The sequence below is a fragment of the Lycium ferocissimum genome, chromosome 7, assembly GCF_029784015.1.
Source record: "Lycium ferocissimum isolate CSIRO_LF1 chromosome 7, AGI_CSIRO_Lferr_CH_V1, whole genome shotgun sequence".
NCBI classification, from domain to species: domain Eukaryota; kingdom Viridiplantae; phylum Streptophyta; class Magnoliopsida; order Solanales; family Solanaceae; genus Lycium; species Lycium ferocissimum.
This window is the reverse complement of record NC_081348.1, coordinates 25,437,265-25,453,333: the sequence shown is the minus strand read 5'-3', so window position 1 is coordinate 25,453,333 and position 16,069 is coordinate 25,437,265. Positions and strand designations below refer to the sequence as shown.

The following is a 16,069-nucleotide window of genomic DNA, read 5'->3' as shown; positions in this document are numbered from 1 at the left end:
TAAACCCTAAGTCTCCAATTCCGAAATTCAACGCTAAAAGTGGAAAATATATGCTTAATAAGCTTAGATTAGTCAATATCTAACATAAACATCACCAATTTATCATTAATAATCCTAGATACAATGTTCTTCCAAAACCCTCTTTGAACTCCCATCACCATGGGTTTATTAAGGGAAAAGGGGAATCTAACATTATAATGGATTAAAGGAAGAATGAAGAAATGGGCAAGATTTACCTCCAAGATTCTCCTCCAAATATCCCTAAGAATAGTTTATTCAAGCTCAAATATCGAAATGGGACATAATGAGGGTCTAAGGGCTTTTAACACTTTATTAATGTCACTAATCACTTTTCGTCACCCGCTTTAGCGGGGCGGGATCGGGAACGGCGCCGGCCCAGCGGTCAAGCCTAAAACGCTTGGACCGCTTCAGCGTCAGGGTTACCGCCCCAGCGGTACCGCTGCTGCGGTGCTGGTGCCGCTGACACCTGAAAACTTCCCAAATTTCGCAATTCGATTCGATTTTCCGTCTAGCACTTTATTAATGTCACTAACTGCCTGTCACCCGCTTTAGCGGTACTGGGACTGCCCCAACGGCGCCGGCCCAGCGGTCAAGCCTAAAACGCTTGGATCGCTTCAGCGTCAGGGTTACCGCCCTAACGGTACCGCTGCTGCGGTGCTGGTGCCGCTGACACCTGAAAACTTCCCAAATTTCGCAATTCGATTCGATTTTCCGTCTAATTCCCGAGGCCATCTGCTCACATGCCATACACATAGACCCACATAAAAACGTGCTACGAACGCGCCCGTGGCCTCGGAAGTCCCCACGGAGGTCTCGTTGACCGGGTCAACCCCCGATGCCTTAATCCGAAATTCCCAACCCAAGTCCCGAAATGCATCCAAGTGCATTAGGAACCGAACCAACTACACAAACAAGTTCTAAACGACCATCCGGACCTCTCGGATTCGACATAATTCCGACAAAGGTTCGTTTGCCCAAAAGTCAACTTTGAGTCAACCATTTTTCACTTTAAGCCTATGTTTTCACAAAAGTTGCCTGAATCCGGTCTAGATACCTCAGGAAGCGTGTCAACGGTCCCCTCGGGTCAAAAGTGAGCTAATCAATGATTGGGAACGAGCGAAAATGCCTAAAAGACTATAACGACTAAACAGGTCGTTACAAATTTAAAGACCACCATTTTGAGGGATAAAAATTAAAGACCACCTCAGCGAAGGGCAATCCTGCAAATTGCCCCACATTATTTGGATTAATTTCTAAAAGTTCAAATTCATTTTTTAGTCATAAGGCCGGTGTTATTTATTTTTAGTAAAAGAACATGAAAATCAGACACTAGACGTGTTTAGTAGTGCACCACATTTTTTTTTTTTTTTAATATTATATGCCGACGAAAGATTGATAGTAGTTTGACTAAGATTTTTTTTTTTTTTTCCAGTATTTGACTAAGAAGTTAGACTGCAGGGTTAAAGACTTGATGAGCAATAACTTTTATTATATTAGAATATAATTGTTCTGAAAAGTATTAATTTGAAAATGGTTCTAGAATAATCAAAATATTTTTAATATACTTGAAGGTCAAGATTTTGTCAAACTAGATATACTGATTCTGAGTTGACAGATTTAATATAAACATTAGTATTTGGCAATGTTAGACTGACAGATACGAAAAGGAAAAAAAATTAATCAATAAGTCAGACAGTCAGTGGAGTGTGGATCATTATTAGACACCTTTTGATAATAAATACTTAGATGAGTTGTGCTTATATGGATGCAGGTGTCTTATTCAGATAAGAATGAGAGACGCAATCATCAAACACTTCGATATAACAGCTCAAAATTAAATACAAACGCTGGTAGTTGAAAAGTTTTAATGTATGCCGTGAGACATCTTTTTGTGAGATAAAAAATGAACTCACATCTTACACTAAATGGATCTACAAATTTTAGGTTCATTTTTTTTTGTCTCACAAAATGGAGCCCCACACAACTAATATTAGTTGTGTGAGGCACATATTAAATTTTTTTCTAGTGGTTGTATTCACATTAGAACTCGAGCACGTTCCTCATCAGAATCCGAAGAAATATAACTTTCATTTTCAAGGACTGTGAGATCTTCATTTGAAGTAGAACTCTCTGATGTATCCGAATCAAACCTGAATCTTCTGGTTCTGAATTCAATAATAATTTGGATAATGTGTCCTTTAACTCTTCATCAATGTTAAGACTATTAATCTTTTGCTTGACTTTGCAGTTTTTATAATAATGACCTGTCCTGCCACATTTCTAGCAAGATTTTGAATTTTTGGACTTGATAAAATTTCTCCTTTTCTTGAATTCCTTTTTGCTTCTTGCTTTCTTTTCCAAGCGTTTCTCTTTCCAAGCTTGAAAATCCTTTTTATCTTCTTATGCCTACGAGTCTCTTTGGTTTTTGAAATCTCCAATTGTCCACAAAATTCTCTTAATTGTTATCTTTCATTTAGACGATGTCTCTTGATTTACTGATTCAGCTTAATCTCATTGCATAAAGATGAACCTTTTTGGATACAAGTACCTATTAACTTGTCGTAAGTATATTCATCATAATTGATGCTAGTTTCTCCTTTTGTAAGAGCTTTCCTAACTCTTTCTGCAAAAAGGCTAGGCAGTCCAACTATAAACTTGGACTTCCAATGGGTGTTATTACACTCAGGTAACTCCATAACCCTACTAAGGAATACATCCTTATACCACCTAAATGATATAAGGGTTTTGCATCTTAAATGCTGAAGCATAGTCCTAATATTTTCACTATTATCAGACCATCTTCCAAAGAAATGTTCTATTATATTAATAACCAAAGAATAGACAACATTCTGTCCTGGGGTGGTTCCTGCTGTACCTGATTCATCTTTGACAACATTTAAATCCTATTACGGTGATCTTGGATCAAATAATTATCCCACCATCCTTTTAATTGTCCAATAAAACCAGCAATAATCATTTTAGCAATATTCCTATCACCGTTACTATTTGCCTTGCAAATTGTACTGTACATGATCATTCTATGTACAACAGTATAAATCTGTCTTTTGGTATAACCATCACTATTCCACTCATAAATATGTTTACCATTATAACTGTTATTCAAAATATACTCCTGTTCTTCAAATAACACTTCTTGGGGAGTGAGACGAGGATAGTAAAACATCCTTTGAGTAGGCTTACGAGCATACTTTTCTAATTTATTAATTTCATCATACACTTTCTGTTTGTAATCATCATCAGAAAGGTCAAAAATCATACTCATCCTCTCCAATTTTTATGGCATGTTAGACTGACAGATACGAAAAGGAAAAAATACTAATCACAAAGTCAGTGGTCTGGATCATTCTTAGACACCTTTTGATAATAAATACTTGTCTTGTTTATATGGATGCAGGTCTTATTCAGATAAGAATGAGAGACGCAATCATCAAACACACTGATTTAACAGCTCAAAATTAAATACAGACGCTAGTGGTTGTATTCACATTAGAACTCCAGAAGAGAATAGGAGCAAGAAAAAGAAAGATCGACTTAGATTTTTCCAAGAAAGTTGGTAAAGGACCTACAGCATTGATTACAATGGAGAGTTTTTCCAACTTAACATTCCCACCTTTCTTTTCTTTATTAAGTACATTATGTACTGATAATTTAATAATTTTTTATACTATCCATTGGATTGCCCTATAAAAATACATACTCTCGCTATTTAATATGATATGATAGATTTAAAAAATAGAATGATAATCTTACAATGATCAGTTAAATTGCACTATAGTGTACAAAATCTCTACAATACATCCAGCATGTATAAGTTAAACGGAAAAGGTTCAAATATGCCCTCGTACTATGTGAAATTGAACAGATTTGGCCCCCATTAATAGTACTTTAACAGATACTCTTACTGTCAAATATTTGGTCCAAAATATCCTTATTTTAAACGGTCTCCCCAAGTAACCTTATTACTAAATAAGAGAGTCATTTAGCACTAGATCTTGACACGTGTCATAGACTCATAGTCTTAAGAGACCTGACTTACCCGACCTCGTATGAATGATATTTTTGGTCTCACGCGCTTACTTTAAGAGCATATTCGGCCCATTAGAGTTCTAAAGCTTTATGTTTTTTGTTTGTTCATAAGTTGTCTTGTTAGTTCATGATAATGTAATAGAAGTTTATAATGATGAGATTTCCCTTTGATTGATTTGCTTGATGTAAATTTTAAATACAATCAAAGAGAAGTAAAAGTGAAGAAAGACTTAAACCACTTGATGGAAGAGAAACCCAAACCGTGGCTGGCCAAAGACTCTAATTTTTCATCTAAAAAATGCCCACCTAAAATAAATAGCGGAATACACTATATTTTCTCTCAACTTTTAGATCTAAATTATGATCCGTATCTCTCAAGTTGGTCATATTTTCTTCTGCTCTCTATGCTATGCGGGTCCTCTGATGTGATTTTTTATGGGCCAACGATGCCCTCAAAACAGGCCCGTGTGACCAAATGTTCCATTCATATGGGGCTTGGTATGTGTAACGTGGGGTGTTCACGGTTTGGTGAAAAATCGATCCAAATCGAAAATCAAAATCAAACCGATTAAATAAATCAATATGTACTTGGGTAAGGTTTGGTTTGGTTTTAAATTTTAAAAACCATTAATATTTGGTTTGGTTTTGGTTTTACTAAAAGCAAACCGAAGAAAAAACCGAACCGAACTGACAAATTTTATACATAATTTTTATAATTATATATATACAGTATATTGGTTTTTACAAATACTTTTGAATAATTTATATACTTTTTAAGCAAAATTTGATTTATCTCTAATAGGCTAATGAACTTTATACTGTAAGCCGATTTAAAAATAAATAAAAAAATCCATGAATTTAAGCTCATTTATTCAAAGAAACAACTCTATGAGATTTGCCTAGATTTATTTTTTGTATTTCTTATAAACTTTATTCACATAATTAAAATTATAAATCTTAAGACATTTTCTCCATAATGCAAGAAACAATAGCTACCACAATAAAGGGTAATAACTAATTATAATTTGAAAAATGATAGAAAATTCTCTCATAATTGTAGGAAAAAAACATGAAAGAGAGAAATACCGTTAATTTTCTTAAAAATCGAAAACGCAACCCAAACCGAACCAAACCGACTACAACCAAAGCGATGGATATGTATTATATTTAGTTTGGTTTGATATTAATAATTTTAAAAACTGACTAGATTGATTTGATTTTGGTTTTAACCTAAAATCGATCCAAACCAACCCATGAACTCCCCTATCTAAGGCTTTTAGATTATGTCACATGTCATGATCTGATGCGAATTGACTAATTAATATTGTAATTAGGTTAAGTGGGGAACCATTTTGAGAAAGAACATATTGGACCAAGTATTTGACAGAAGGGCATATATAAGCTAAAGTATTAACAGAGTATTTTTTTATTTTTTTTCATATTTGGTTGGTCATAATATTTTTCCTCTAGGACAATAAATTTCTTAAAAATTAGGAAATAATTTCACGGTGACATTAGAAAAAACAAGTTTCGTAATTGACATTCTAAGTTGATTGTCCTCTCTCCCACCCCCCAAATGGCCCCAACTGCTCACCCCTAGATTATCGAGCACGCCATCCCGACCCACACTCCCAATTCCATCCACCTCATAGTATTTTTTTAGATTACATATAAATAGTTTTAACAAAATATATAAGATTTACTTACTTATCAAAAATAATAATAGTAAAAAATAAGAAAATAACTTATTTCCAAGAAAAGATTTTCCGCGGAAAACATTTCCACCGAAAATATTTTATTTTCCATTATACCACACACGGGGACCCAAATTTCTACCTAAATTTAAACGCAGCCATAGCCGTAGCTGTAGGCGTAGCTTCTGGGATCTCAAGCTCAGCCCCATGCACGACTGAACACCTCACTTCAATAAATGCGATTAAATGTATGCCTAGATTTCCAACCAGACTTCATTTTTTTTAATTCTTCACTTCATTTTTTTCTGTTTTTCTTTTTCTGATCAAAGTGCTCAATGGAGGGAGGACGGCAAAGAATCATCTTGACTTTTATTACCAGTTTGTAATATGTATATTTTCTCCCATTCTTATTTGCTTCCAAAAAGTATGGAGAGGATTCATATATATAATATTATTGGTTTACTCTATGTCTCTATTTAAGCATTATCAAGGCCCTTCTTTCTCTTTTTGGACAACAATTTTGCTAGCCCCACACGCCAATCATGTGTTAGGTCCGTTTGGATAAATCTTTTAGACAAACTTTTAAGGTCTAATTTATTTAGATACGATATATATGATGGAAAATAGGCATATATACGCAGCGGAAGCAAACATCCAAGATCATATTCTTACATGTAACCGTATAAACACAATCAAATACGAGATCGTAACACTAACCTTTTGAAGGCACATTTTTACAGTGCTTCAATTGCGTCTTGTTCTCAGGTCTACGATCTTCTCTTGTGTATCCGAAGACTTTTGAACGTAATACTTGAGTGGCAAGTATTCGGCTCCGGAATAATAATATCGCTTAGGGTTTTATGGCTTTCTTTATATACACACGTTTTATGGTAAAACCTTACCTAAAAACGTGTAGCCCTTTTCCTAACCCACCAAGGATATTATTTCTCCTTTTATTTTTCCTTGTTCTAGAATATTCGAGCACATGTTAGGGACTACGATTTAATAACGAGGCTTCCTATTGTGGTATTAATTCGGAATGTGGATGAATTAATCCTTCCACAATAAATTACGATTTATTCCACTAGAAACCTGTAATTGCACTCTCTGTTTAATTTCGAAATCATTCATTAAAAACTTATTTAACTCCCCATGTTAAGATTACAGACACCAATCAAATAAATCAAATTACTGACAATTTAATTCATCGACTAATCTAATCCTTTATACTTCCGCTTAACTTATTTCATGACGGATACAAAATCCACTGTGGTTTTCACATGAAAACTTATAAGCATCCATAAAGGGGTATCATCAATCTCAAGGTCGAGACACGGATTCTATCAACTAATTGTTATTTGACAAATGCACTTTGCCATTGTCCAATTTACCAGAATACATTAACTTTGCGGTTGAGTCGTACCTTTTAATAAATCAAAATAATGAACGAAGCACATTGATCACAACAATCATATCAAGATTAAGAGTATAAGAACATTTAATGAGCTAGAGAGGTAGTTTTATATATATTCAAAGACAAAACACTTATCTCTACTTGGTCCATTCAATACACACAAAAATGTACTAGCATAAGAAGTTGGAACATAACCATTCCCATAATCAAGATAGATTATATTTTAATCTTATGCTACAATCATCAAGATACTTTGCCCAAGATTCATCTTTGATTGTGAACATTAACTTTATAACTTATAAGAACCGACAATTTAATCTTCCGCGTATGAGCTAAAACTCCATACACTAAATCGTCTACTATATAAGTAAAGGGCACACATGAACAAATGATCTATTTAAATTAAGACTTTATTGAATTGAATAAATAAATAAACAATTGTTCCAAAAGAAATAAAAATAATACTATGATCAAACCGCATGGTTAATAGTATATCCTAACAATATACACTATAATGACTTTTTTGTCTCATGTGTATTTAATTATGCCCCGATAAACCAAAATAGAAACAAAAAGAATTTAATCATATCTATGTGGGACTTTAGTCCTTCTAGTTCTAGATTATAAATAATATCTTGGCATTTGGCAAGGCTCACATTATGATCACAAAATAATTGGGAATTTTCTTGCATCTAACTGGCAATTAAAGATATGAAAATATCAGCCATGTGGATAGTTTGATCAAAGCCAATTATATTTAAAATATTACAGGGAATTCCTTGATACCTTTTTAATGGTTACTCATTTGATCCAACGTTTAGCTGATCGGACCAAAGATGAATGTCACAATATAAAAAATCAAAAAAAAAAAAAAAAAAAAACATAGAATAATGTATAAACTCATGAAGACGTTGGAGGATTATTTGTTCAGTGAGATTGACACATGTGTGCCAGTTGAGTTAATAATGTATTTAAAAACTTAGTATTAAACTGCACATAATTACGTATCCGGAGCTTAATAAATATCAGAAGCCAAAATTGTGTTACTAATTCAGGTATAACATATACAGGATTTACATAGTATTTTATACGAGATAAACTACGGTAAGTCAGACAGTGACAGAGTCAAGATTTTTACTAAGGGGTTCAAAATATAAAGAAGTAAATACACGAAGAAGCAAAAGGGATTCAACATCTATTGTATATACAAGTTTATATATACAATGTATTTTTTCATCGGAGGATGAATCCCGTAGCTAGCCCCGTAGCCCCTGATGTCATGGATACGTGGATTAGAGTATTTAAAGAAGAATGGTTATAGATTAAACAATCATACATAATAATTTATGTACATTATTTTCACATTAAAACAATCCCTATATTAAGATTCCGCATATAACGACAAAATCTGCATTATTATTGGGGAAAAAAATTGGGCATATGTAGGTAGGGCCCGGTGGGCGGTGTCTCAGCCATACTCAAACAGTACATGACATGAGAGCCAAAATTTATGTATGTATATTTGGCCCCCACCCTATTTGCTGAACTATTAACAGCTAATATTGGAGCTTTTAATCATTCTTTGGGCATACTAATGTAGCAGTACTAAATTTATTTCCCTTTCTCTAAAACAAATATAATTTCAAAGATATGTGGAGCCAAGTTGCATGTGAAGCAGGTTTGGGGGGACAGAAATTAAATAAATATGTTGGATTGGGTGATGTATCATTTACAGATGTTATTATTTTGTAGAACAAATGAATAAAAATGTTCGTCGCTAGCTCTCAAATTTGAGTTAATCCTGCGAATGAAAAACCTCTAATACGAATTGCTTTTCTTTTAATGAATTCTACATGGTGGGAATTTTTATATTAATCGAGCTAGGGATTCTGAATGTCAAAATTAAATGATTATCAAAATTTGAAAAAGTTCCTAAAAGTAATGCTTCTCAAGCCGTCCACCCCAAACCCCATGCTTTCTTTCTTTCGTCTTCATAGAATCAAATTCTTGGCTTTTTTGGCCCCATATTTTCCCACCAATAGACCTTTTTTCTAATGTAAATTACGTTCATGTCGGTTTTCCTTTCCCAAGGATTTATGTATGAAAAAGTGATTTTATTTCCTTTTCTTATATATCTAGGAAAATCAAGTAGATATTTTGGCACAGAGGGAGTATAAGACATTTGAAACTAAAGAAGTACTTAGTAATTAGTATGAATACGTAACATTCCTTACATACTAGATAGACTCTTTGAATTAATTTGTATTGGCAAAAGATTCAACTCGCATCGTCGAAACTCGAAAGTCCGTACAAATTGATGCACCCTATTTTGTTGGAACTTGGAAGGATGACCAGAGATTTGAAAATTGGACTCAAATATTCAACAGTTGCTGCGGACAATCTTGACCTTTTCTCATTAATAATAATAACAACCAGAAACATGATTGGGTCTATTTTGACCTTAAGACCTCAACCGTTATGAGGCATTTTCTAGAGTTTTGAACCATATGTATAAGTCTTACATTTTGACCTTAAGTCTTATTAATTCGTTTCTTGTGAATTAAATTGTTCGAATGCAATTGGACCTTAAGTAAGATTGAGACTCTTAAGAGAAATTTCTAGAGGCCAAGTTTTGGTCTTTAATCAAGGCCACGATTCATGAAAGTTGAAATTTGTTTCAGCAATTTTTTTCTACAGATCAGGTCGATTGATACAACCCGCCCATGCATTAATTTCATTAAATTTCTACGAACATTGATGTTAATGTGTGGATGAAGGAGATATAATATCAGGAGGCAATTAGCACTTTTGAATTAAAAGCAAAAGGAAAACAAATATTACCCGCTCGAAGGTGTTTGAAATCAGCACTAACCTCACCGTAACGCTACAAGAAAATATGAAATTAGCGACGGACAAAATTTCGTAGCTAAACAGCAAAATTCCGTGCTAATATCATTTAGCTATGGATTAGCGACGGACGGATTATAAGAAAATCTAATTAGCGAGAAGCTATTTAGCGACGGATTAGCTAGGGATTACCGACAAATGCCGTAGCTAATATCGACGAGAATTTTTTTACTCAATTATTTAATGGGTTATAATAGGTAATTATTCTATTTTGTTGTGTAACCATATCAGGCTTAGTCCGAGTTATACTTGCATTGTAAGTAACTAAATTTAACAGTATAAAACTTCTTTACGTAAACATAAATAATTCATGTAGAAACAGGTTGGGAGTTTCTTGTTATTTTGAACATTGTACGTTACAACTTGAGAAGATACATGAGTATTGAGTAAGTAACTAAATTTAACAGATATGTAAGCAACTAAATTTAACAGATATATGAGTGTTGCACCTATAATTTTCTCCAAAAACTCGTGTGAAAAGTCAGAATATTCTCATCCCCAAGTATAATATGTTACAAAAAGATAAGTATATGGTTCACCTGGAATTTAAGATTGAGACACTTCTTCTTCTTTTTTAAATAAAGGTCATTTGTGTTATGTAAACATGAATCTAAGTCATGAACGTGAAATTTCTAAAACTAAGGTACCATACATAAAGTCAAACTATGGAGGCACCGCATTTTCTATGTACTGTAGATCATCAGAAAAGTTAATCATGATAAATAAAGGCAGTGACTAGTAAGTTAAAAAAAATCAACTCCATTTGATGTGATACGTGATTTTTACTAACAATTTAAGTTTTGGTAAAGCAGTGCAACCAATTTCGAGTACTAACAAGTATTTAGATTTTTTCATAATGCATGCAACTTCTATACTTGGGGAGAACACGATAACCAATGCTGAATGCTGATTCATTTTCATTCATCCGTTTGAATTGGCTGAATATGAAAAGAAATGGCATTTGATAAATGTGTGTATATGTAAACAAAAGAGTGAATTAATTCACACACATGTAAGATGTACATACTTAGAGCCAATACATATTTCAATGGTCCCTTTTTTTAGACTCCTGTGATGAAGACAAGGCAATGAACTAATGGGAAAAGGAAAGTTCAAAAACATAAGAGTTCTACCTATAGAGTACAAACATATGAACATGCTCCAGACTTGAATGTCAACCATATGCAGAGTAGCCAATGCTCCCAAGATTCAGAATAATCATTGCTCCCTGGCATATTGTTAGCTGATATTCTTCTAAACTCCTTCACCACCACACCCTTTAGATATAGGAAGTTGGGGACTACTAATATATGACTCCAAAAAAAGGATAAGAATTTCCAGTATAATAACATGTCATGATGTCTTTCTTTTAACCCTTATAGTATTCATTGGATCGACTAATTCTGATTCGTACTGCGTAAGCCGTTTAAAAGGTAACACACAATATCAAAAAAAATTCCATTTCTAGGATTCGAACCTGAAACCTCTGTCGGACGGCTCAAAATAAACTAACTGTGGAGTGAAAGGTATATGGAAGGCATTTCGGTACCGCTATTTTCTCTCACAAGTGATGGGAAAAAAAAAATTGGGGCTTAGAGAAAATCAGATAAACCACTCAAAAAAGATCGATATATACATCAATATTTGTGTTCAAATTAATTTCTGAATTTATACTTTAAGGTGCAGTAACTTTGTTTTCACCAAACTAATCAAAGGTATATGGAACAAGGATCAGTGCTTTAAACTGGTGCAAAATGGAATGCATTTTATTATTATTTCTTAAGATTAGGAATACAAAATTCATTATGGACAAGTAAAAGTGAACGGATACATTATATATTTAGGTAGACATTATATTAATTACTGTAGTTGGAAGCAAGAAGGTGGTTACAACTTGGAGATTTGTTACGGTGGTAAATCAAATTTAACAATGTGATATTTAATCTTTGATATTCACGCGCATATATAGATGCATAGTAGTAAGCTGTCATTCTCGTTTTATTGTTGTTGTTTGCTAGGAACAGTAAATATATATCATTCTCATTATTATTCTTTCCCAGGAACACAGTAAATATTACTCCCGCTGCCTCAATTAATTGTTTTTCTTTTCGGTATGACTAAAAAAAGAGAGTTGTTATTTTTATATATCTAGTAAGTTAACTATTCAAACATTCTACATGATAAGTTTAAATTCATAAGATTCAAAAAATATTTTAGCACATTATAATTTAAGATCACAAGATTTAAAAATTTCTTTTTATCCTTTAAATTTCATGTCAAATCAAATTAAGATAATTAAATTGAGACGGAGGGAGTAAATTCATCGAAAAAAATGCATCATCCAGAATGATCCAGTCCAGGCCCCAGTAGCTATCCTTGTAGCTAAGTCCACAATGGCCATCAGTTTGAACCATTGAAAGGCATTAGTGAAGAAATCCTTATCACCAATAAGTTGATGAGCGATACGAACGTTAAAGAAAATTTCTTGTCTCGTGTCAGATAGGCAAAAAGCCAAAGCAAACGAGTTTAACGTAGGGCTGGGCATGATATAGTAGATACCGATTATCATATCGAAATTGAAATTTTTTATATCGTGGTTTTGGTATTATGGGATTTGTTATGGTATTGGGTCTGCATTTTTAAAAAGTTTAGTATTTGGTATGGTATTTGCTATTTCTAAAGAAAATATTGAAATACCGAATATCATACCGAAATTTATTGTTACATATACAATTCATATATATTAGTATTATAATTAACAAATACATAAACTAGTATTAACACAAAACTAATTGTTTAGACGTTGAAATTTTGACTACTCTTTTTTGATTGAAATATCTTTGTTGTGTAACTGATTTACAAAGGGGATTGATTGTACTTTCTTTTGAATATTTTTACATGTGTGAGGTTTTAGCACGATATAATTGAGACATTTTGTGAGCGTGAATAGGCGAAGTCATAATTCTCTACAATATGAGTATATGTAAGTTGAAATCGAACAAACTATGGTAGCCGAATTACCGTACTGCAAAATACCGAACCATACCGAATTAATTTGGTATGATAATGGTATAGTATTTTTAGAAATCGAAAATCGAAATTACCATACCGAAGTTTCAAATACCGTACTATGCCCCCCTTAGTCTCAAGAGTGCTTGGATTTTATATATTATTGGAAGAAAAAGAATAATACTCCCTCCTAGGGATGGGCACAGTATTGTCGATACCGATTACCATACTGAAATAGAATTTTTTTATACCGTAATTTCAGTAATATGGTATTTGGTATGCATTTAAAAAAAAAAATGGTATTCGATATGATTTTGGTATTCATAAAGAAAATACCGAATACCATATCGAAGTATATAGTTACATATACAATTCATATATCTTAGTATTATGATACTAACAAATATATAAACTAGTATTACTAGAAAATCAATTGTTTAAACATTGGAACTTTGACTACTCTATCTTGATTTAAATGTCTTTTTTGTGTAATTGATTTACGAAGGAGACTGTTTGTACTTTCTTTTGAATATTTTTACATATGTAAGGTATTAGTACAATATAATTGAGACATTTCTTGAATAGTCGAAGTTATAATTCTCTACGATCTGTGTATACGTTAGTCGAAGTCAAATAAACTATCGTATCAATTTACCGTACCGCAAAATATCAAATCCGAACTTAAAAATACTGAACCATACCAAATTAATTTGGTATGGTTATGTTATAGTATTTTTAGAAACCGAAAATCGAAATTATCATACCGAAGTTTAAAATACCGTACCATGCCCACCCAGAGGCGGACCCAGGATTTTAACGCAGAGGGGGTACCAATGACCACTGCCTTAATATAAATATGCCACTTATTATGTAAAGTTTGGCGTACAACTCTTTGAAAACTTAATAATTATGCTAAGTTATTATTAAAGTAGTAGTATAAAGTATAAATTTCAAAATTGGAAGAAACAAAAATAGGTTTAGAACGGAAACAAAACAAACTCAATAAAAATAGAAATAAAGGTGCTGCAAGCGAGACTCAAACCTAGGTGTCATATGAGGATCTAAGAGGCACAACAACCAAATGCACTAAAGCAATGGATATCTTTTAAGGATCCTTTTTAAATACATATACATTCTTTAAGGTATATACACCATATATGTACAGGATATTCCCGAGGTTAAGGGCGACACGTGACCCCCTCCTAATAGGGTGGGTCCGCCCTTGTGCCCACCCCTACTCTCTCTGTCCCATATTACTTGGTCACGTTACTAAAAATATATGTCCCAAATTATTTGTTCATTTACAAAATCAAGATAAAATTAATTAATTTTTTTTATCTTATCCTTAATATTAAATATTTTTAAAAATAATCAATATTGATTAGAATGTATTTATTAAAAAAAAAAAAAAAATAGTAAAATATATATTTTATTTATAATTTTTAAGAGGCGTATAAAAGAATAAATGGTCAAATAATATAACAAGAAAGAAAGAAATGTAGAAGAGAGGAAAGAGATAGCATTAAATGCATGGCAACTCTTTCGCCCAACAGCTTCTGAAAACTCATTTAATGCAGTGCCCCTTCTCCTCAGCTGGCAATTTGCAGGGATCCCTTTCTCCATCTCTCATCACGCAGCCATTCCCTCTCTCTTTTACCTTCATCTTTGCCCCTGTCTCACATTCTTTTATCTATATTTTCCCTTCTTCTTATTGGTTCAACTTTAACATTCGATACGTTTAGTGGATGGATGGGACTCCTCCATTAATTAAAGGTTTTGGTGTGATCCTGAGTATAAAAAAATCTTGATAAGGAATGTTTTATTTGAAAGAACCTATACGGCGAGAATTTGAATTTGATCTAATTTCAATATGGGTATCAAACGCCGAATGAAAAATAAAAAATACATCGGATATGTTCAAAATTTATCAACTCAACTGTTTCGAATTCACTTGTACCAAGCTTACGAGGATTAGTAAAAAAATCCCTACCGTGCATGCGTAACCTAGCTTACGAGCATAGGTGGTGGGACTGTCAATCTGTCATTCATCTACAATAAAATATCTTCATTGGCTTAGACAATACATATACATGGAAAACCGTATGCAGGACTAAATCAACAAATACTGTTCCTCATATTTTTTCTTTCAGTATACTGTTCCTCATTTCAGTTTACATATTTTAGTTTGATTGTATATAGAGTTTAAGAAAATAATAGATTTTTTTTTTAAAATCTTGTAATTTTGAATTAAGAAAATATCAAAATATCATTTGTGGTTAAATATATAATGTGAGATGTTATAATTAAAGAGTTACTTATTAAATGTATAAAGAGACTTTTTAAAATTAAACTAAATTAGATATGAAAATGTTAGACACATAAATTAAAATAAAAAGAATACGAATATATTTCTCTACATAGTTAGAAAAAAAAAATCAACGTGTAACCAACTATAAAAGGCTTGATCTCATACATCATCTGTAAACTGTCTTAACAATTGCAAAGATGACATAAGCATTCACGACAAACTCTTTCAATTCTCAATTCGCAGCCTTCCGCAACATTCATCCTCATTTAAAATCTCTGTATGTACATTCACAATTCGAAAAGTAGAGGTAGACGTGTACATTGAACATATGCAGTAAATAATTATATTGCATTAATATAATGCAATAATTAATTATTTAAATGAAACAGCAAAGAAGATACATGAATTTTCACCCCCTTTCACTTCACATTTGCATTTGAATCGTCAAGCTTTCCGGTTTTAGCAACTTTGGTGATATGATATTTTCTTTTATTTACTTGGGGATAAAATGAAACATGAAAGGAGAACACTATTGTATTTCAAACACAAATTGTACAATCAAATCATACTCTCATCTTCTTCCATGTCCTATCTATTTCATCCAAATTAACATCACCACCTGTCTCCTCGTTCAACAATTTAGGGCCTTGTATATTAGTGTAGCTCATA

General features: G+C 32.7%; 1 protein-coding gene across 1 annotated transcript; it reads right to left on the bottom strand.

Moving 5' to 3' along the window:
• Positions 1-2,056: 2,056 nt before the first annotated feature.
• On the bottom strand, positions 2,057-3,304 carry LOC132062056 (uncharacterized). Its single transcript, XM_059454707.1, has 3 exons — positions 2,986-3,304; positions 2,518-2,896; positions 2,057-2,186 (listed from the first exon to the last, which is right to left on the bottom strand). Exons 1-3 carry the CDS (start codon positions 3,302-3,304, stop codon positions 2,057-2,059), a joined length of 828 nt encoding a protein of 275 aa, XP_059310690.1.
• Between the last annotated feature and the right edge of the window lie 12,765 nt (positions 3,305-16,069).

Coding starts and splice junctions, on each gene's coding strand:
- LOC132062056 (XM_059454707.1), bottom strand. CDS start 3,304: ATGAGTATGATTTTTGACCTTTCTGATGATGATTACAAACAGAAAGTG. Junction 2,897..2,985: donor TGCTAAAATGATTATTGCTG/GTTTTATTGGAC, acceptor AAGATGAATCAG/GTACAGCAGGAACCACCCCA. Junction 2,187..2,517: donor AATGAGATTAAGCTGAATCA/GTAAATCAAGAG, acceptor TATTGAATTCAG/AACCAGAAGATTCAGGTTTG.